The following is a 22,575-nucleotide window of genomic DNA, read 5'->3' as shown; positions in this document are numbered from 1 at the left end:
CCGGAAGTACGTGAAAGGTCTTCAGGGGGTCGTGGCAATTTTCGGCTATGCATCATTAACGCATAGAATAAAATTCAATGTATCCATGAAGTTCGAGATCGTAAAATTCCTATTGTATCACTGAATAAGGTACAGAGATATCTGCAGGCTGTGCATGTTTCTCAACAAACAGTGCAATTAGAGACAACTGGGATAAAAATGGCACTAACTAATGAATCACATGTCCCCCTCCCACAGAAAATGCTGTATGACTCAAGCAAAACCATATGTTGCCGGTGAAACATATGGTTTTGTTTGAGTGAACGTGTTAAAACGAAGAAATATATAAACTGTTTAAACTAAACATATTTGGTCGTTTTATAATTAAAATACAAACTTATTTAATACCGACCATTTACAGACAAACATTATAGCCTATCAGTTTCACCAGCAAACTGTCTAGCTTTTTCAAGGCATTTACAGAAAGACATAAAAACTAGTAAATGCAAATTGAAAGGAACATAAAAAACGTTGTAAACCAACTAGTAGCTAAGGTTACACGTTCGCATGACAGAGAGGACTCATTGTTCTTATTCATTATCAAGCACGCGTGTTTGTTGTAAACATGTAATGTGATTACTGGCTAGCTGTAGTTCAGATTGATTTAGAGAGCGTATCATGTTTTTCAACGAACTGTTTAGGATTGCACCCTGATTTCTGTTGAGGTTTCCACCGGTTATTAACACTATTGTAGCTTCCTTGAATAAACGATGTCTGTAGTCGTCATCCAGATATGGCATGGAGCTGTTTTGCCAATCTATTGTTTGGCTAGACATACAGAAATGATGTGCTAAGCCGGAAGAGATACTTCTGTTGTGGTTTACATCACCAACATGTTCTTTTTGTCTGATTTCTAAACTCTGAGAAGTTTGTCTGATGTACGCAAGACCACAGGAGCAAGGAATGTAATATACTCCTGGATATTTGTAGAATGGCACCTTATCTTTTGGGGATCCTAAAACTTGTCTGATGCCGGTGGTTGGTTTGAAGACCACTCTGATGTTGTAGGTTCTTAGTATTCTGGCTATTTGATAAGAAATTGACTTGATGAAAGGGATCACTACAGTAGAAATAAGGTGCCATTCTACAAATATCCAGGAGTATATTTCATTCCTAGCTCCTGTGGTCTTGCCTACATCGGACAAACTTCACGGAGTTTAGAAATCAGACAAAAAGAACATGTTGGTGATGTAAACCACAACAGAAGTATCTCTTCTGGCTTAGCACATCATTTCTGTGCGTCTAACCACACGATAGTTGCATAACAGCTCCATGTCATATCTGGATGACGACTACAGATATCGTTTATTCAAGGAAGCCACAATAGTGTTAATAACCGGCGGAAACCTCAACAGAAATCAGGGTGCAATCCTAAACAGTTCGTGGAAAAACCTGATACTCTCTCTAAATTAATCTGAACTACAGCTAGCCAGTAATCACATTACACTGAGTATCGGCGTATAAGATGCACCCTGTTTTTTAGACCTATTTTCAAAGAAAAAAAGTGCGTCTTATACGCTGGCAAATACGGTATATTTTCTTGTATGAGACTACTATCAAGATTATTGAAGGCCTGAAGTGGTTAAAACATGTTTGATTTCTAGAGCAGTCTACATTATTTATTACCCTCATCCCTCCCACTGTGCTAAAAATGATAAGTATATTACCTTTCATGTTTGGGATTTAAAAAAAAAAAAATTCTAATTTGTATTTGTCTCTCGCAAACTTTCATGGTGAGAGGCAAATACAAATTGAATTCCCCTCCCCCTTTTTTTTTTTTTGAGCACACACACAGGTGTTCAAAAGCAAAAGGACTAACTACATTTTTACCTGCATATGAAAAAAATTTCATGACTACAGCCAAATATGGACATAAATTTATTGCCAGGATGTTAATAAATTATATCACACAAAAATATGTTATACATTTTATACAAATTAAATTGCAATACGTTTTTGGCAAAAGTTACAAATTTCCTAGGATATAGTTAAGGAATTAATTATGCAGTGCTCACAGAAAACTATGCATAGAAAGATATTTCAGTATAGAATATGTCTACCCCGAATTGCGATGCAGCTTTTTACAACGTCATACCATGCCACATGATTCAGGAGTTATTGAGGCAAACTGGCCCACTCCTCCTTCAAAGCAAGGATATGACCTTGTTTGTTTTCTGGAGGGGAATTTCGAGCATCAATGCATCTCCCTATTGCCTCCCAAACATGTTATATGGGGGTTGAGATCTAGGGAACGTGTTAGTCACGCAATTTGATTAATATCCTCCGTTTCCAAAAGTATCTCCATTGCTTGTGTATGATGTGTTGTAGCACTGTCATCCATAAAAATGAATTCTTCACCTACGGCACCACAGAACAATCAAACATGACATTGGAGAACTTCGTTGCAATATTGTTCACCAGTCATAGTCCATTTTTCCAGCACTTGTAGCTCAGTACATCCATTAAGCATAATGCCTCCCCACATCATGATCCAAGCACTACCATATCTATCCCTTTCAAGAACATTCTCGCGATGGTAAGCAGTACCACTTTTATCCCATATCAAGTATCATCTTGAATCGGAGGAAAAACTAAAATGACTCATCTGTAAAGAGTACATTAGTCCATTGGTGTCTTGTCTAATTTTTATGAATACAACACCACTGAAACATGCTCTACAATGAGCTGTGGATAAAGAGATGCAGACAACAGGCCTTCAGTCATATAAGCCTACTTGTCACAGGCATCTTTCCACATTTTGTTGAGATATGAGTATCTGTGCTCGAATGAAGCTGACTACAAGTTGACCTGCCATGGTGCGTCTGCGTTTAGCAGTTAAAACCAAAAATCCATGGTAGAGTGAGGGCAACTCTTAAAATATTGAAACATTTGGAACACATTCCATTGTTTTGAAATGCTGTCCAGAGCCTGGATACAATGCTATGTGAGATTCCAAACTCTGGCAATATCAGTAACTTTCTTCAAGCTTTCCAATAATTCTTTCCTGTGTGAAATCATTTAAATAAAATCATCTTTGAGACATTGCAAGACATTCAAGTTTGCAACTTTATTCCTTTATGAAAAGGTTTCCTTCAAACAGTTTTGCTTAGAACAGCCTTTTGCCTTTTACTCTGTTGAGTGCTACCCTTTGTGTGCAATTTGAAAATTTTCAATGTGCACCCACTTTCTACTCAAAATATCAGTTGTACAAAGTGCGACAAGCTGATTCATCTGAATTTGAGGTTGTAATCTTCAAAAATAGTGTTTGTCGTTAGGTTTTAAACACCAGTGCATATCAGTACTCTGAATAGGCTTAGGAATTGTTTTTAATTTTTTTGTTATTTTATTTTATTTATTTATTTTTTTAAAAAATTTTTATATAGCTCTGAAACCTTACTTTAGAGACTAAATTTGAAACTTTTTTTAAAGTGGCTTCAGGCCTACAATAATCAGGCAATGGTCTCACACTAGAAAATGAAATTTATCTCCCACCTAAAAGCCAGTCATTAACATTCATGCCCATGGCAGCCAGACTCGCAGACTGTTGGCTGGAAAGCCAGTACATTACTTCCCCCCCCTTTGGCCAACCAGGCTGCAAATTAATTAAAACTAAATATCTTGAGCCACTTCCTTTTTCTGTTTTGTTCTGTCTAGCTCTATTTTTTAAACAGCCTTTTCACCCAGGAAGGCTGTATTGAGAAAGGTTGTTTAATGTCTTTCACTCCTTGAAGATGAATTGATATTTATCTTTCATTTGGAAAGATCTTTGAATCTCATCTAAGATGCAAAAAGCACATTTCAGCTGAAGGTGATGGTCTCATATGGATTTGGTATGGTTAAAACTCATAGAAAAAGCAGTTTTTACTTTCCTACCCTTGCAAAGAGACAAAGCATCCATACATCTAAAACATTTATATATTTAGAAGCCTCACTCATAATTTCAATGAGTTCTGGTTCTCTTTATCTCAAACTCCCCCTCCCCCATACCACTAATTTAATATAGTGACTCTCTCATGCATGGAAGATTGATATTAAATTGATATTATATTGAATTTTGGTCCAAAGTGTAACATTGCATTATAAGTTCAGCCTTTTGTAGATAGCGTTGCCTTAAGAAAATGAAATTATTCGACCTCTAAACTGTATAATTTATCTACTTTAAATTGTTTAATATGTGCACACGCACGCACACACAGGTATTGAACTTCTCAGTATGTTATTAGCAGTATCTTAGTTTCATCAAAAAAAAAGATATCCTCAGAAGCACTAGTAATTTCTAATACGTTCTCAATCCAAGGCATGCTTAAATGCTACCAAGTGTTTTTTTTTTAATTACAAATATTCTTTTTAAATAATACCATATGTATTTCTTCTATTTTTAGTACTGATTGGAATAGACTGCCTTTATCAAAGTTCTATTTTTATTTTAGGTGCGGCAATTATCCAGAGTTTCTCATCCAAATATTGTAAAGCTGTACGGTGCATGTACTAGGCATCCTGTTAGTATATTTCTTAATTTTTAAAAAACGTTTTAATTTTAAAGTAAGTTTTGAAGATAGTATTGTTTTGATTTTGATATTATTTTAAGAATAATTTTACCACATCTGGTTATCAAAGTGACAAAAAAGAACCTGTTGAGCATACATGCAATGTATTTTAATTTTTTTAAACCATTGTATATTATGTATATTGAAATATATATTAAATATTACTATATTTCAGAGAACCTTAAATTTTATGAACACTCACATGAACCTTAATAGCATTTGGCCCCTTCTTTGGTCTACATCACACATTCCTCCATCTTAGGTATGCTCAGCCACCATTCTTCCATCATCTGTCTGTGTCTCATTGTTGGATATACTCGTGTCCAACTGTTGGTACACAATTGTTGATATACATGGCATGGACAATGTGGCAGTAAGAATGGGCTTGTAGGTCATACAACATGCTTTGGATGAGAGAGAATCAAGAAAGTGTGGATCCTAATGGATTGTGATGATTTTTATGAATGAGAGTAAGTGATGAGTGAACAACAGCATACATCTGAAAGGCAACAAAAAGAATGTTTTGAGTGATGATGAGAGAAGAAGGAGCAAGAGATTGCAAGTGTTGTTATGAAAGAGAATGTAAGTGAAGACAAGCAATAAAAGTAGAATTGCTGAAATGGAAAAATAAGATGAAACCTATGTAGTATGAAATTATTGCTGGATTGAAATGGATGAATGCAAAAGAATCACTCAAAAGACTGCCACGAGAAAGATTTAATGATGACCTCCACAGTATGTGAAGATTACATTATTAATGATGCAATGAATGAGAGGGTGGCCAAGGTTTGTTTTCCAGACAGCAAGATGATTAAGATTCATTTGCTGCCTTTACCACTCTCTTAACTGTGACAGTCCTACTGCTGCCCTTTTTGACTAGCTATCACTAAATTGATTTCTTACAAACTAATTGTCCTCTTTAGGGACTTTAACATCCATAGCACAAACTGGTTCCTCTATTCCAACTTCAGAGATCAAGCTAGAAGGGAAGCTGAATCATTTGCCTTCAGTCATGATGTAACACAAATAGTCAACTCATTATCATCATCAGTGGCTTTTAACAGGCACTTAAGAGCCCATGGCCTTCCAAGTATCCTTAGACTTCTCAACCGTAATACAAGGATAAGGCAGTTAACCCTATGTTCCTAAGTATTCTTGTCTGTAAATTACGTGTGTTCTACTGGCTGGTTTGCCTGTTCTGGTGGATGAAAAACCTGAGTTTCCAGGTGAAAAAAACCCTTACCTCTGTATGAGACTAGCTAACTCACCTTTAGTCGAAAAAGACCAGATAAAGTCATCAAACCAAAGGACTTCGTCTATACCGATTGAGTTACAGAGGCTCAATAATCAATTTACCAACCAGAATACTAGACAATCCTCACCATTCTTGACCTTTTCTTAACCAATTCTCCCTCCAAATATACTGTGTATGTCTGCTCTCCCTTTGGCAACTCTGACCACAATCTTATTCAGTATCCTTTATGGTTCATCTTCCATCCAGCCATCTCAGCCTTGCACCAACCGGGATGACCTCCACAATTTTTATGCTGCTTTTCCATGGTCAGATTTATTCCTTTCACTTTCATGATTCAAATACCTACACTGAACTAGTAACTGAAATAATTCTCACTGGAATGAGAGCCTTCATTCCCCACTCTACTGTAAATCCCTGGCCTGTATCATTCTCAAAAAAAATGTGCCTCTGTTTGCAATGATAAAAATGCAGCTTATGTTCAGTGGCTTAAATTAAAAACTTCAGCTTCTCATTCAGCTTGCACAACAGCCAGAAATATGTAAAAAAGTTATCAATGATTCAAAAGCAGACTTCATGAGAATGAAATGTAATAAACTCACTTCCTACTCAACTGGGAGTCAAACCTTCTGGTCCCTTACTAAGTCTTCTTTTGCATAACTTCTGCCCTCCCATTTTGCCACCTTTCTTGCATCTTGATGGCACTATGGTCATTTCACCCAAGGGAAAGGCAGACCTCTTGGAATCAGTTCCTCCAGCTCTTGCCTGGATGACCAAAGCAAATCACCTCCTGTGCCTCTACAAACTGCCCACTACATACCTCCTCTGAACTTTTGCTAAAAGTACTTCAGAAAAAAACCTCATTAATCATGACAATAATAAGACTCCTGGGCCAAATGATATTCCTCTGGTTGTTCTCAAGACTTGTTATCCAGAATTGGCATACCCATCCTAAATAGTCTGTATAAACTTTTGTATTCTACTGGCATCTACCCAACAGCATGGAAGCGAGCCCACATCCAGCATGTACCCAAAAAAAGGGAGACAAAAGTTAGCCATCTAACAATCATCCCATTGCTCTTACCACAGTACTTTCAAAAGTGATGGAGAAGGTTATCAACAACCAACTTCTTCATCACTTGGAGACTCATCAGTAAATTAGCGATCACCAATATGGATTCTGCCATTCTCATTCTACAGCTAACCTCCTAGCTAATCTCACCCACCTTTGGATTCAGGCCATGGAAGGATTTGAAGAAACTCATGTTATTGCTCTTGATATTTCTAAGGCATTTGATCATGTCTGCACTGAGGCCTCCTGAACAAGCTGCCATCTTATGTCCTCCCTTCTACACTCTGTGGTTTGATTGCCAGTTTCCTTACTGGTCGTTCATTGTGTGTTGTGGTGGATGGCTTCCTCTCATCAGATTTCCCCATCAATGCTGGAGTGCTTCAGGGTTCTGTGCTCTCACCCATGCTCTTCTTCCTTACATCAGTGACCTCCTTTCACTCACTTCAAATCCTATTCATAGCTTGGCCGATGACAATACTCTTCATTCCTCTTTCTCATTGATAGACCTGCAGTACCCAAATATTAGATACCTCAAGTATCTTCTATAAATGGGATGAAGAAAACTCAGTAAATTTCAGTGCAAGAAATTCAAGAAAAATCCTGCAAGAAAAAAAACTGATTAAAAAAAAAAAATGTTTCAGTTTCCTTTCAAGATCAACTTTCTCTTCATGGATTGACTGTCACATTCAGTTTATCCTGGCACAAATATATTATTTACATGGTCTCCTTAGCTTCTAAAAAGCTTAGTGTTCCTTTCTGTTCTAAACATTACTTCTCTTCCTTTCAATGCCTGACACTTTATAAGTCTCATATCCACCCAACTTTGGAATACTGTTCCCACATTTCAGATAGAGCACCAAAAACCTCTAAGAATTCTTGATGAAATTCAGAAGATTGCAATTCACTTAATAGATGACCCTTCACTCACAGATTCCCTTCAATCACTTTATCATAAGCACTGTTTCAGTACTGTGTTTGTTCTTTAGATACTTTCACGGGCATTCCTCCACTTTCTTTAAACCATAGAAAAACTAGAGTAGCTACTGGCCAACACCCATACACTCTCCAGCTTTGAGCACGCTGAACTAGCTTCCTTCATTCCATCTGTCTCTATTCTTTGGAGCAATCTCCCCCCCTCCCCATGTGGTTTTTCCTGCTGAGTATAACCTCTCACTCTTTAAGAAACACATCAATAGGCTATATTTTTTGCCTTAATCACTTGCTACACATGGCACTGTAGTGTTATAGGTCTTGTGATCTTTCAAGCATATGGTCAACATAAAAAGATATGTAAGCAGAAGAGAGCATAGTTTGCAAATGTATGGGATCAGTTTGAGGAATTGTATGAAATGGATTGCACTTAACTAAATGTAGTGAAGTTATCTGTAAAAGCTATTGCTGGTTATTAAAAAGTTTAATAAATTTATTAAATAATTTATTTAATAAATCATTAACAAATAAAATATTATTAATAATTTATACTTATTATTATTTCATTTTAAAACAGCTCATTCACTGTCAAGTTATTTGATCATTCTCAACTTTATAGTTGAGAATGATCAAAGGAATGAGAATTCTCAACTTTATAGTTGAATTCTCATTCCTTATAAGGAATGAGAATTCAACTATAAACTTTTTATAGGAAGTAAGATTGAAATAGGCAAAAAGATTATTCATTGGAGTACAATTTTGGTTATGGGAACCGAGACTAGAAAAAGGAAAAAGCATGTAGATATGAGGGATAGAGAGTTATTGAGGGATAACTACTATAAATATCTCAAGTGGCATGCAATAGAAGGAGCTCTTGGTGTATAAGTGTTGGATGTGGTGATGACATTTAAGGATATATCCGTAAATGAGATGGCCATTATATGTTTAGCTGGAGGGAGTGATCATGCGATTTTGATTTTGGGAGGTGTTAAGTGTGGGAGATTTAGTGCAAAAGGAGTGCATGTGGAACTTCCTGGAAGGTAATTATGATAAACTAAGAACCCAGCTTGATTTAACATCTTGGTATGACAAACTGCACAGGTGTTGGCATTGTGTGTTGAGCAATCAAGGGGTGTTTGAAGGAAGGTATATCAGACTGCATCCAAAGAGTTAAGAGAAGTAAGATCATAAAGCAGAAGCTTTTTAAAAGGAAAATATATTTGTGGAAAAATGCTGGGAGAAGCATTATGAGTAGGGCTGAGCATAGTATAAAGTAACAGTAGATGGGCATGGATTATCAAAGTCAGAGAACTCTGAAGAGAAGTTAGCTGAGGGCCAAAGGAAGTCTTGGTGTTTTTTGGTTATGTTGGGAGGAAAAGGAAGAATGGTCATAAATGACTACACTTACCAGATGGCAAATATGACAAATGTCAAAGAATTGTTCAGAATTATTGAGCAATCACTTTGCCAGGGTAACAATCCAGATGAAAATAGTATAGCTCTAGATGTTGTGGAGGAACTATAGGAAAGAATCGGTGGGCTAGTTATGAGTTTACCCATAACTTAATGCGAATAGAGAAGTAGGATTAGATGCAATATTTGTTTTGACATTGAGGGTTTTCTAAAGTGAGTGTTTGACTTCATGGAAGTCTGATGATGATAATAATGTTAACAGTACAAGTACTAAAGAATTAGATATATTTGTTTGCAGTAAATATTTTAATTTTTTAATATTTATATTTTAATTAAAATTTTTTAAAATATTTAAATTTTGTAATCAGCATGTTGTGAATTTCTTTGAAATTCACAACATGCTGATTTTGAAATCAAGCACCATTATAGACAGGAATCCAATAGAAATCCATTCACCACAGGCAAGTTAACAAAGACAAGTGGCAAGAATTTTCAGTCGCTTTCTAAATGTATTAAAAAAAAATATATATATATATATATAATTTATTTAATTTAATTTTTTTTTGTATAATTTATACTTATTATTATTTCATTTTAAAACAGCTCATTCACTATCAAGTTATTTGATCTCTAGTAACTGCCAGCAAATTTAAGATTAAAGAAGCTTGATTTTGAGAGAGTTAGAAATAAAACTTTTGGATCAGAAATCTTTAATTCAAACACTACAACCTTTCCTTTTAGAGAATCACAAAAACATTTGCAATTTTAGTTGCTGGTTTCTCTAAAAGTCATAACTTCAGCCAGCCATCTTCACTTTCTTCCCTCCTTTTATCTTCTTTAAAGTTCATAACTTTAGTTTTCTTTCTATATGAAACACTGCTAGTTTTTTCATAGTAAACTCAACCTGCTGTACCCCCCCCATCAGGTGTACTGTTGTTATTGTCATAACATAACAGTCGATAACTTTAAATGTTTTTCTACGTGAATGACTTCATAAATATCCAATTTTGAGTTCCAAAAATCTCATTTTTCTCACAACAATATAAGGTTCTTTTCACTCCACTACACAACACACACACACACACACACACACACACACACACACACACACACACACACACACACACACACACACACACACACACACACACTCTCTCTCTCTCTCTCTCTCTCTCTCTCTCTCTTCCAGTTTTTGTTTCAAATGTGAAGTGATAAAAAATGAGCTGCCAGTTGTGATGCTTTACTTGAAAACAGTCAAAATATTTAAGTTTTTCATATCATATATGCATTTAAATTAAATTACTGGTATCATTTCCAATAAATAAATTGTTAATCAAATCGATCATTTATTTCGTTCACTTAGCCTTACACATATATACAGTAAACATGATGTATGTAATACAGTCTATTCTTAAAAAAAATTCATTTTACTTCTCTTACAATATGATTTCATTAATAAAATAAACTGATAATTATAAACAGCTTAAAATTGGCAGAATCTAATTAAATACTGCAATACATCTTATTCTTCCAACACCTTTATTCTTTAAGTAGGTGTGCAATTGTAATATAGTATTGTCTTCAGCTTATTTTCATAGTTCACAACATGAATTAGTTTAGCGTAATTAAATTCCGGAAAATTTTACATAATTCAGATTCTTTTTAATTTCGTTATATAAAAAATACAGTTATCTTGTGAAGAGAAGTGAAAGACCGGATCATGTGACTGAGTACATCATGAAAAGTGATCATGACTCCCCATTGAGTGCTATCTGCTTTCTTCTTTTCATGAATTTTACTATTTGTCTTTCCTGTTAAATTATTGTTCATGCATAATTTATATAAATTCACCCTTTATTACAAACAATAAATGAAAGGAAACAGAGTTGTGAAGAGCTGTGTGGCATACATTTTAAATCCACATTAAAAGAAACCATACAGTGAGAATTAAATAATTTATTACTTTCTTTTGTCAACATAGAGAAACATCTTTAATATAATTTAAAATAGACAAATTCAAATTATTTGCAATAATTTGTAAAACTGGCATGTCTAGTTAATTTTGCCACTAGCTCCCCCACCTTTTTTTTTTTTTCTTCAACATGTTACATGCTACTTCTTTTCCACTGCCAGCTAACTAATTACTAGTTTTCCATGACTAGAAGAACTTGTTCATATCCCTCTCTCATTTTTCAAAGTACATTGTGCCTGAGTTTTGGAGAGGAATGTAAACAAACGCCTCCTCTGATTTTTATTTATGCATAGGAGCAGAATTTTTTCTCCCATAAACTCGGGGTTTTTCATTCTCTATACAGGCAAATTGGTCATGAGAACACACAATTTCTAGTTGGTGTGTTTTGGTGGATGGTAGATGGTACTGTATGTTCATGGCGGTGGTGTGTTGTGTAGCTGGGTTTTTAAGTAAGGAGACAGAAAGTTATAATGAAGTAGTATGCCTTCCCATGATGAGTCTAAGGATTCCTTGGAGATGTCACATAATAATAATAAATCTCATATAATGGACGAGTTTCTTCTAATTTGCAATAGCTATAGAAGCATCTAGAAGAAGACTTGCTACTGGAGTCTTTGATTTCCTTAACTAATTTTTGTTGACATCGACAGTAATTGACAAAAATTCTTTGCATTTCATGTCATTTTGATACTGTTTTACTACTGTGGCTATGAAGTTTTTGAAGTTAGTGAATGGTTTATTGAATTTGCTTTATAACAGGCTCTATTGAAAAGGCATGTCAGGTGTTCAAACATTGTAGAATCCATCTTACTTTGGAATGCAGCTAGAGATGTTTAACAAGAGATTTCTGGTCAAGCCTGTGTCGCATCATTTTTTGTCAAAATTGAACGAAAAGCCTCGAAAACCTTGTAGTAATTTAGAGTTTCTTTTAGCAGTCCAAGGGTATTTTCTATACATTACAAAATGCAACTTTGTATCACAGCCACTTGAATTCCTTGAGCTGTTTGTGTTGAAATCAGGTTCTCCAGTGTTTTTAATATTTACTGGTCCTATAACTTCATGCTCAGTTTTGTATTTCCCAAAACTAAAAAGTGTAGTTTGCATTTCCTTTCATTTATTGTTTATAATGAAGGGTGACATGGGTCCCATGCTACCGAGCATGTCCCCAGGTTGCAGATAGGGGGAATGGCCTCTGGATACAGAGGTTAGCTGCGAATAAACAGAAGAAACTTGTGAATAAGCAGGCATGATAGTCTTTCTTGACTTGGAGAAAGCCTTCAATAGTATTGACTGGAACCAAATGTTTGGTTCCAGTCAATACTATCTAAAAACAATAAAGGTAGATTGGAGATATAGAAGGCTCATATTTAATCTTTACAAGCACTAAAAAGCCCTAATAGAAACAGCCAGCAATAAAACAAAAACCGCAATAGCAAAAATGCATAGAGGTGTAAGACAGGGGTGCTCTCTTTCACCCATATTGTTTAATCTATACATTGAAGATGCAATAAATAAATTGAAAGAACTAATAGAAACAAAAATTAAGATAAATGGAATGGATATTAACTGGCTATGGTTCGCAGATGATATAGCAGTTATTATTATTATTATTATTATTATTATTATTATTACGGGCAACTCCAGGGAGTCCTTAGACTCATTAAGGGAGGCCCCAAATCATGTTCATAACAACTATACGACATTCATACAGTATCTATCATACCTCGCATTAAACTCATTCACTGTCACAGCATCCACCACAGACTCTGGCAGCCCATTCCACTCATTCACCACTCTAAAAGTTAAGAACCCAGCTCTAACACCGTTACTAACCAAACTTTTGCCCAGCTTCCATAGATGTCCCCTAGTCTTCTCATAACCAGCCCTGTTCTCAAAAATATCTTCTGAATTAATTTTATAGAAACCCTTCAGTAATTTGAATGTCTCAATCATATCTCCCCTCCTCTGCCTATCAACCAATTTTTGCAACCCACAAATCCTCAACCTGTTCTCATAAGGTTCATTCCACAGACCTGCTATCATCTTGATCACTTGCTTCTGGATCCTCTCAACCTCTTCCCCATCAAGAAGAAACCTAGGTGACCAAATCTGGCACAGTAGTGGAGATGGGGTCTTATCAAGGCTCAATACAGAGGAACAATAACCTGCTTGTCTCTGCTTGTCAACGTATTCTTTTGCAACCAAGTGATTTGATGAGCTGATTTGGCCACTTTTGCAATGTGTCCCCTGAACTTCAACTCCTTATCCACCAACACTCCGAAATCTCGTGCCTCATCAATTTCCTGGAGTACAGTTCCACCAATGTAGTAAACTGCAGCTAATCTTTTCACCCCAAAATGTATAACCTTACATTTTGCCACATTAAATTGACATCCATTCTCCTTAGCCCAGACCTTCAATCTATCCAAATCATTCTGCAAAATTTTGACATCAACTGCATTCACTATTGCCCTACCCAACTTCGCATCATCCACAAACAAATGAACTGTTCCTCTCAGAGCAGCTCTCAGATGTGAACTGTAGACTAAAATACAGAAAGATTATTGAAAAGAAAATGAAAGAGTTTGAGAACAGGAATCAAACCTTGGAGATTCAGTGGCAAACTCTGAAGAAAACATTGATTGATTCTGCCAGAGAGGCATGTGGTGAGGTTGTGTGCAAGGATAGAAAAATCAGAACTCCCTGGTGGACACAGGAAGTTAAAGAGGCAGTGAAGGAAAAGAAGAAAGCATATCAAAAGTTCCTGGCAAATAAGTCGGCTTTTACTCTTACAGAATACAGAGACAAATATAAGAAAGCTAAACAGTGTGTAAAACTAGCTAAACAAAAGTCATGGGAGGACTTTGGCAAGAATATAGAAAATAAATATCAAGAAGGTGGCAAAATATTCTGGAGGTTGTTGAAGAAGCTTAGGAATGGAGGAAAGAGTGCTGTAAAAGGAGTTAGAGATGATAAAGGTGACATGAAAACAGGAGAAAAAGATATCCTTGAAGTATGGAGTAATTATTTTGAAAAACTGCTAAATGAAACAAGCAGTGATGACAGCATAGTGATAAAAAAACACTGACCAGGCATGCAGTCAGGAATACATATCCATACTTGAAGTAGAAAAAGCCATCAAAGGCTTGAAATGTGGAAAGGCAGCAGGAGTAGATGATATTCGACCAGAAATGCTGAAGTATGGTGGTATAAAAGTCTTACAGTGGCTGCACTGCATAGTTCAGAAAGCCTGGACAGAGGGACGGATTCCCGATGATTGGAATAGAGCTCTCATAGTACCCATATATAAAAAGGGAAATAAAACTGAATGTGAGAATTACAGAGGTGTTTCCCTACTGAGTGTTCCTGGCAAGATCTATGCAAGTATACTTGAGAAACGGTTGAGAAGAATTGTGGAAGAAAAGCTTGGTGAAGAACAAGCTGGATTCAGGTCAAATAGAGGCTGTCAGGATCAGATCTTCACTTTACGACAAATAGTTGAGAAAGCATGGGAATATAACAAAGATCTGTATTTAAGTTTTGTCGATTTGGAAAAGGCATATAACAAGGTGCCAAGAGAGAAGCTATTCAATACGCTGCAGTTATATGGTGTGAATGGGGCATTATATCAATCAATACTTAGTCTTTATTTGAGTTGTAAGTCAGCAGTTAGAATTGAAAGAAGTACAGGAAGATGGTTTAATGTTAAATCTGGTGTGAGACAAGGATGTACATTATCCCCTCTGTTATTCATTATTTATATGGATCACATTATGAAGGAAAGTGGTATTAAACATGATATCAAAATTGGAGATGTTAATGTCAGCTCTTTGCTTTATGTTGTATCCATAACTACAGTGGCGTTTCCTTTGTCTGATTTGGTTATTGTAATGTGGTTATTATTGCGTAGTTCTTTTAGAGCTATTATTTCTTTATGTGGGATGTTATTTTTGGGAGGCTTTGAATGGATAAGGATATTGGCCACGTCTAACCTAATATTATTGGCTATGGCATAGTTATGGATACAACAGAATATGAAAGCAAAATGCATGCACTGCTCCAAGACCGGTCTGCATATCAAATCATAGATCGAGATCCCACAAACTCACAAAAGAATAAGGTGTGCAAGTTACTGAACAAAATCACTTCCTGGCCTAAATAAATTGTCAAAAAACTTAAACCCATACACGTTAAAGCACCCAGAATATATGGTGCTCCAAAAATACACAAACAAGGTACACCTTTACGTCCTATTGTAGATAGTATAAACAGTCCCACATATACACTAGCCAAACATTTAGCAAAATTACTAACCACTCACACAAACAATTCTCCCTCTTTTGTTAAAAATTCTACCCACCTAAAAAGTATTTTAGAAAACCACACCTTAAATAGTTCAGACCTAATGATGAGTTTGATATCACCTCATTATTCACTAATGTACCACTGATTGAAACACTTAACTTACTAAATTCACAATTTCCCCCAGATATATCCCAGCTATTTAAATTCACAGTACAGGCAGGTTATTTTACATGGAAAGGGAAAATATACAAACAGTTAGATGGGACAGCTATGGGTTCACCTCTTTCTCCCCCCTTAGCCAACTTCTACATAGAACATCTAGAAAAATTAGCTATCAACACAGCCACTCTCAAACCTAGCCTCTGGCTACGCTATGTTGACGATGTGTTTGCCATTTGGCCACATGGCCCAGACACATTGAATACATCTTTAGCGCACCTAAATAGCCAGCATCCTAAAATCCACTTTACAATGGAACTAGAAGCCAATGACTGCCTGCCTTTCTTGGACACACTGATCACACGTCTTCCAGAAGGTACCTTATCATTTTCTGTTTACAGAAAACCCACACATACAGGGAGATACTTACACAAACAATCACACCATCACCCTTCTCAACAATATGGTATCTTAAAAACACTAACCCATAGAGCTAGAGCAATCTGTTCCAATGACAGTGCTCTCACTACTGAACTTTCTCACCTACATCAAACCTTCTTAAACAATGGTTATAATCCCCGTAAAATAGATAACATACTAAATGCTACCCATAAATCCCCTCTATCTACCACAGAAGACTACAACAAAACAATCGCCATCCCATACATTAAAGGCACATCTGAAAAGATATCTTGGGTGCTTAACAAACACCAAGTACGCACAGTATTTAAACCTTATAAAAAATTAGCAACTCTCATCCGTTCACCCAAGGACAAATGCACTCCTTTATCACATCCTGGTGTCTATGAAGTGCCCTGTTCTTGCCATCAATCCTACTACGGACAGACAGGAAGAAATGTGGACATCCGCCTCAGTGAACACAAAAAATATATCCGACACTTTCGCTATGGTAAGTCGGGTCTGGCAGACCATGCTCTGGATACCCCTGCACACAGGATCAATTGGAAAGAAACAAAAGTAATGCACAGAAGCTTCTACAAGTCAGAGAGGTTGTTCCTGGAATCAACAGAAGCCTTGAAACATACTCCAAACCTTAACAAGTATGGCTGTATAAATCTACCAAAGATTTGGGAGACAGTCATCCTAAGACCAAATTAATATCTATTACTTTTATTTTTTATCATCTGGACTACTATTTCAAAACTTGAAAATTTTTTTATTTTTTATTTTTATTTTTTTATTTTTTATTTTTACCTAGATGGTGCCATATTAGGACTTTAGTCTTGTGTTGCACGCTGCAATCACTTATACTGTCCCCACTGTTACACCGGATTGTGATTGTCTTGCCTTTGTAACAAACTTTGTGTTGTGTGCTCTGAAGATGCTGGATATAAGACCAGCGAAATATTAGCCTTAAGTTAATAAATAGTTATTTGCTTAACCATCTGTGTTCTTTTATACCGTGAAACCTATCATACCATGTCTGACGAACACATAAGCCTATCCACGCATAAGAGAGAAATTAGTCGGAACATTAAATTACTTGTATACAAGACAGTGTTCAAACCAGTTTTAACTTATGGATCTGAGAGCTGGGTCAGAAGTAAAACACTTGACCAAAGACTAGAGACCGCAGTTATGAGAGTCCTGAGAAAGATTAGAGGCGTGAACAGATGGCATCAATGGCAATATCATATTAAAAATGAGGATATTAGGAAAGAACTTGACATTGTCAGCATCCAGGAATGCGTTAGTAGAGCTAATCTCAGGTGGTATGGTCACTTAAATAGAATAGGAGAGGAAAGATTAGCAAAACAAGTGTTCTTTGCTAGGTTGGCAGGAAAACGACCCAGAGGAAGACCAAGATATAGGTGGATTGATACGGTACAAAGCGCCTTAGACAATAGAAATATAAGATCTGATAATGTTGGAGTCTTGACAAGTAATAGACTGATTTGGAGGAAAATTGTAGATAGGAAGTTAGTAATGATGTAATTTTTTCATGTAGTACTGTCATATCGTGTACACCCCTTGAGGGTACATGGCAGGAATTTGATGATGATGATGACAAATCAAACAGCAGTGGTCCAAGAACAGATCCTTGTGGCACACCACTAGTCACAGGCCGTCTTGTGGAATCAACTCCTGAATAAACCACTCTGATATCTCTCTGTCAACCACCCTCCTATCCATCTCACCAACCCTATATCCATCCCCATATGCTGCATTTTACTGATCAGAATTCCATGTGGTATCCTGTCAAAGGCCTTAGCAAGGTCTAGTAGAATCGCTGTAAACCCATTACCCTTATCCAGTTCAGCCGTCACTGTGTTATAATACATGAGCAAGTTACTGAGGCATGACCTACCCTTCACAAAACCATGCTGTCCCCGATACAGTATCCCATTTTCTTCTATCCAATCTTGTATTTTCCTCTTGACTATTTTCTCCATGACCTTGATAACGATTCCTGTTATGCTGATTGGCCGGTAATTTTCAACAGCAGCCTTGGAACCACCTTTATGCAGCTGAACTATTTTCCCCCTTTTCCCACCCTCTTGGGACTGCCCCAGACCCGAGGCTCAAATTAAACAAAATGGTCATGAGCACTGACAATTCTTTAGCCGCTTCACGTACGACATGAGCTGGTATACCATCCAATCCCACAGATGTATTGACATTGAGTTTTGTAATACACTATTTACCTTTATTTCATTCATCACAATTCCAGTATAAGCTGTTGGTTCTTCCATTCCTGCAATGTCACCGCCTGGATGACTTGCAAAGTGCTCGCTCAGTAATTCCACTATATCGACTGATTTGGTTACATCCCTACCCTCAGCATTTTTTAATATCATTCTGCCTTGAACATTTTTCCTTTTACTTGCAACATATTGAAAAAACTGTTTGGGATTCTCTTTAGCTTGCATTGCCAATTTTCTTTTGTAATCCGCTTTTGCTTTTCTTACCACCCTTGTTACCTTCCTGGCCTGAGTTTTATACTGTTGCTGCACCTGCTGGTCACCTTTCTCCTTAAATTCCCTCCACAATTGTTTGTTTTTTTGCAGCTCAAGCTTAATAGTGTTATTCATCCATTTAACCCATACTTGATTTATTATTCGGACTCTTGGTATACAGTCAACCATTGCCTCCTGCAAACACTTCTTAACCACCTCCCATGCACTATCAACATCCAGCCCTTGCAGTTTTACATGCCATGGCACTGAGCCAAGCACACTCCTAAGCTTGTCATACTTACCATCCCGGTAATTCCACATGTACCCTGTCTTAATTGTAAATTCCACTCCTTTAGCCACCTCCCAAGTCATGACCTTATGATCACTCTCACCAATTGGTGGCAACATGGTCGTGTTCATTACAGCCACATTCTCAGATGCAATTACTAGGTCAAGCACTCTCTGCCCCCTAGTATTTTCCACTACATGCTGTCGCAGATAGTTGTCCCTTAATAACCGCATAAAATCCAATTCCTTCCTCCCATGTGCCCTCTCCTCCTTCCAGTCAGTGTTACCATAATTGAAATCACTCATAATAATTACCCTCCTTCCACTCATTTCTTCTATTTGCCTATGCATACTATCCCCACCATCTATTCCATCACCTGGTCTATAGCACACCCAATTGTATATTTTGTTCTGCTAGACTCTGTCTCACACCAAATAGCCTCAAATATGCTCTTTTCTCTATCCTGCAGTTCAACTTCTATACTCCTTGGCTGCAACTCATCAGCTATCATCAGTAACACTCCCCCCCTTTTTTTTATTCTCTCTGTCACTCCTGAACACGCTATACCCGTCGCATTCAATTCCACTAGCTTTATCATCTTCTGTCAGCCATGTTTCACTAATACCAACAACCTGTGGCCTGGAAGTGCCAACCAAGGCCAAAAACTCTTCCTTCTTGTTCCTAATACTCCTGGCATTAGTGTACATGAATTGCAGAAGCCCATTAGTCCCATCCTTACTTTGATGCCTTATACTAACTATCCCATTTTGATTTGTTGTCATTTGTACTCGCTCGAGCATATTATACTCATTCATACACTCAACTGCCTCCCTAAAGTCTGCATATCTACTCCCCCCCCCTTAATAAATCTAGTTTCCCTGAGTCTGTACATCCACTTCGTTCATCAATTGATAACTGATAGCTGATAACGAAAACAAACTGAAAGCCATCCTGACAAAGATGGAAGAAATTTTCACACAGTACAGCCTAAAAATTAATTATAAGAAAACAAAACTATTAATTACAAGTAAAGCAAATCCAATGAAAATAAACCTAATACAACAGGTATCCTCTTTTAAATATCTTGGAAGTCTTATCATCACAGAAGATGGAAGAAACCAATCAGATATTAAAGCATGAATAATCTTAGCCAAAAAAGCATTCTACAACAGGAGAAACATTTTTAGCAGTAAAGAACTTAGCATCCAACTCAAAAAAAGGCTAGTGAAAACATACATATGGAGCAATGCATTATATGGTTGTGAGGCCTGGACCCTAACAAAACAAGACACCAAAATTTGGAGTCATTTGAACGTTGGTGCTGGAGAAAGATGATGGAAATTAGTTGAACAGAAAGGAAAAGTAATGAAGAAGTTCTGAATATAGTTCATGAAGAGTGGTCATTAATGAAACACATCAATAAGAGAAGAAAAAGCTTAATTGAACACCATTTGAGGCATGTGGGACTGATTACAGAAATAATGGAGGGGACTGTAGAAGGAAAGAGACCACCAGGCAGACCAAGAATTTCATATATAAATAACATAATGATGCTAACTGCCACTAAGAGTTATGAAGAGACAAAAAAGGTGGTCACAAGACATTATGTTCTGATATGCTGCTATAATTACCAATCTTCGGATTGATGCACCAAAGAAGAGAAGAATGAAGGGCGAATTTACGAGGGGGGACTGGAAATACATCTAGAACAAAAATGATATTAAATCAACTGATGTAACCACAGTACCTTCATAACTCTGCTACTATATGTTTTTTTTTTTTGTTTGTTTGTTTTTTGTGGTTATATCAGTTGCTTTAATATCACTTTTATTCTAGGTGTTTATCAGAATCTCCCCCCTCCCTCACATATAACTTATCCATAAAATTAAATCAATAGGAAAGACAAATAATGAGGTTTGCGCAGCAGAAGGTCAATACTAGCAATGGAATCAGACTAACTTTTCACATTGTAATGTCGATAACATGATCTTGTCTCTGGCTCATCTTTGCAAGATAATTGCTATTTTTTTTAAATAACATTATTGAAAAGCCTTTTCGTTGTGTATGTTCGAATATATAATTACACTAAGCTATTCATGTTGTGAATTGTAAAAGTAAGCTTATACGAATACAGCATTACAATTGCATATCTAATCAAGGTTAAAGAAGTGTTGGGAGCATTACAGTTGTCAGTGAAATAAATGAAAATTGATGTAAAATTAATTTTTAAGGATATTTCTGATTTTTAAAAATCGTAATGATGTGCAAGTTATGCAAAATAAAATGTTGTTTGCGAATACTTGACTATTTATTTCAAAATTAATAAATAATTTTCTCCTGATTGAAAATAAAACTTCTTTATTATATTCTTTATTATTATATAACTTGATAGTGAACAAGATGATGTTTTAAAATGCAAAAATATGTAAATTATTTGCAAATATGTAAATTATTAAATGTAACGAAAATAAGGCAATATATTTTGAATGCATTTAGAATGAGACTGAAAATTCACTCGCCATTTGTGTCTGATAAACTTGCCTCTGGCAAGTGGTTGTGCCTATAACAATATAAAGTAGACCTTGGGTGAGTAAAAGTTTTTTGTGTCTAGTAGATTTAAGTTGTATTTATGGAGCTCTGATTATAGGTATGAATCTGAAACATTCTAATCAACTAATAAACAAAATAAAGTTATGTGTATAAATATAAAGTCATTCATAGAAAGTAACTTTCTTCCCATAACTGACTTAATATGAAAGGTTGGATATAGACAAATTTAACCTCTTCTGTTTCATTCTAAATATAACACAATGTTAATTTCAAGGTTCCTTTTTTCCCCTTCAATTTTGGGAACTCCTTCATTATCCTTGAACACAAGTGAAGTTCACTTCTTCCATATTTAAAACATTAACTAGAACAAGTTTGTTGCTCAACATATATTAAAGAATTGTCTGTTACTTCAGAAACAAACTCTATAATCTTTTTTAGCAGTTTTATCTACACTTCACTCACTTTCCTTGTTTCATCTGTTAATTTGGTAGAACTTTCTTTCTTTAAGTCTAAAAGATTAAAAAAAAAAGTTCTTTCCTTTGCACTATATTTTCTCCAAAACATTTCAATAATAGAATGTGCAAACTTTGTGCAAGCATGCTACTTCTTGGTACAGTAAAATCATATGCCAGTGAAAATGGTTAAAGTGTTGTTTACAAACAAGGCTATGCTTCTTTAATGGCATGAAAAATTAGTAAATTTAGTAAAATTAGTAGAAAAATCAGAAAGTTCAGTATTTTCTTCTCCTCTCAAGTTTTTGAGAACTTACAGCCTGTTGCAAACAGTCGGTTATGATATTTATTGGTATATAAAAAAAAAAGCACTTGCCTCAAATTTAGTTCTTAAATAGTATGAAAATAGTTGGAAAGGTTCAACATTTTTTTTCTCCTTCAAGTTTTTCAAGTTACAGAAATAAAACTATTAAGGTGAATATTTTTAATATCCGCAAATATCCTGATTGATGAAGTGTTTACATATATACCTTTCCCCTTTTTTTTTTAATAAAAAATCAACTGTCATTAAATTTAGAAAATGTAAGAAAATCTGATGTTGCTTAGCAGATGTTTTACATTTATTTTATACTTGTATTCAGAGAGAACAGGCAAGATAAAAGTATAGGGACATGTTG

At 35.9% G+C, this 22,575-nt stretch overlaps 1 protein-coding gene across 2 annotated transcripts in view; it reads left to right on the top strand.

The window, feature by feature from the left end:
- Positions 1-22,575, top strand: part of LOC150099411 (mitogen-activated protein kinase kinase kinase 7-like) — a 415,932-nt gene that overhangs the window by 56,627 nt on the left and 336,730 nt on the right. Inside the window, exon 3 of one of the 2 annotated variants that reach the window (XM_090403539.1) lies at positions 4,470-4,538. In XM_090403539.1, coding sequence (XP_090259665.1) covers positions 4,470-4,538 — 69 coding nt within the window. Of the gene's footprint in view, positions 1-4,469; positions 4,539-21,392; positions 21,483-22,575 lie in introns of those variants that run through there. The other variant, XM_090403540.1, reaches the window with a different exon arrangement.

The sequence above is a fragment of the Typopeltis vanoorti genome, chromosome 14 (genome assembly GCF_054136105.1).
Source record: "Typopeltis vanoorti isolate ZY-2024b chromosome 14, IOZ_Tvanoo_1.0, whole genome shotgun sequence".
Lineage (NCBI taxonomy): Eukaryota > Metazoa > Arthropoda > Arachnida > Uropygi > Thelyphonidae > Typopeltis > Typopeltis vanoorti.
Note: the sequence above shows the minus strand (reverse complement) of the source record. Positions and strands in the feature narration are given on the sequence as shown.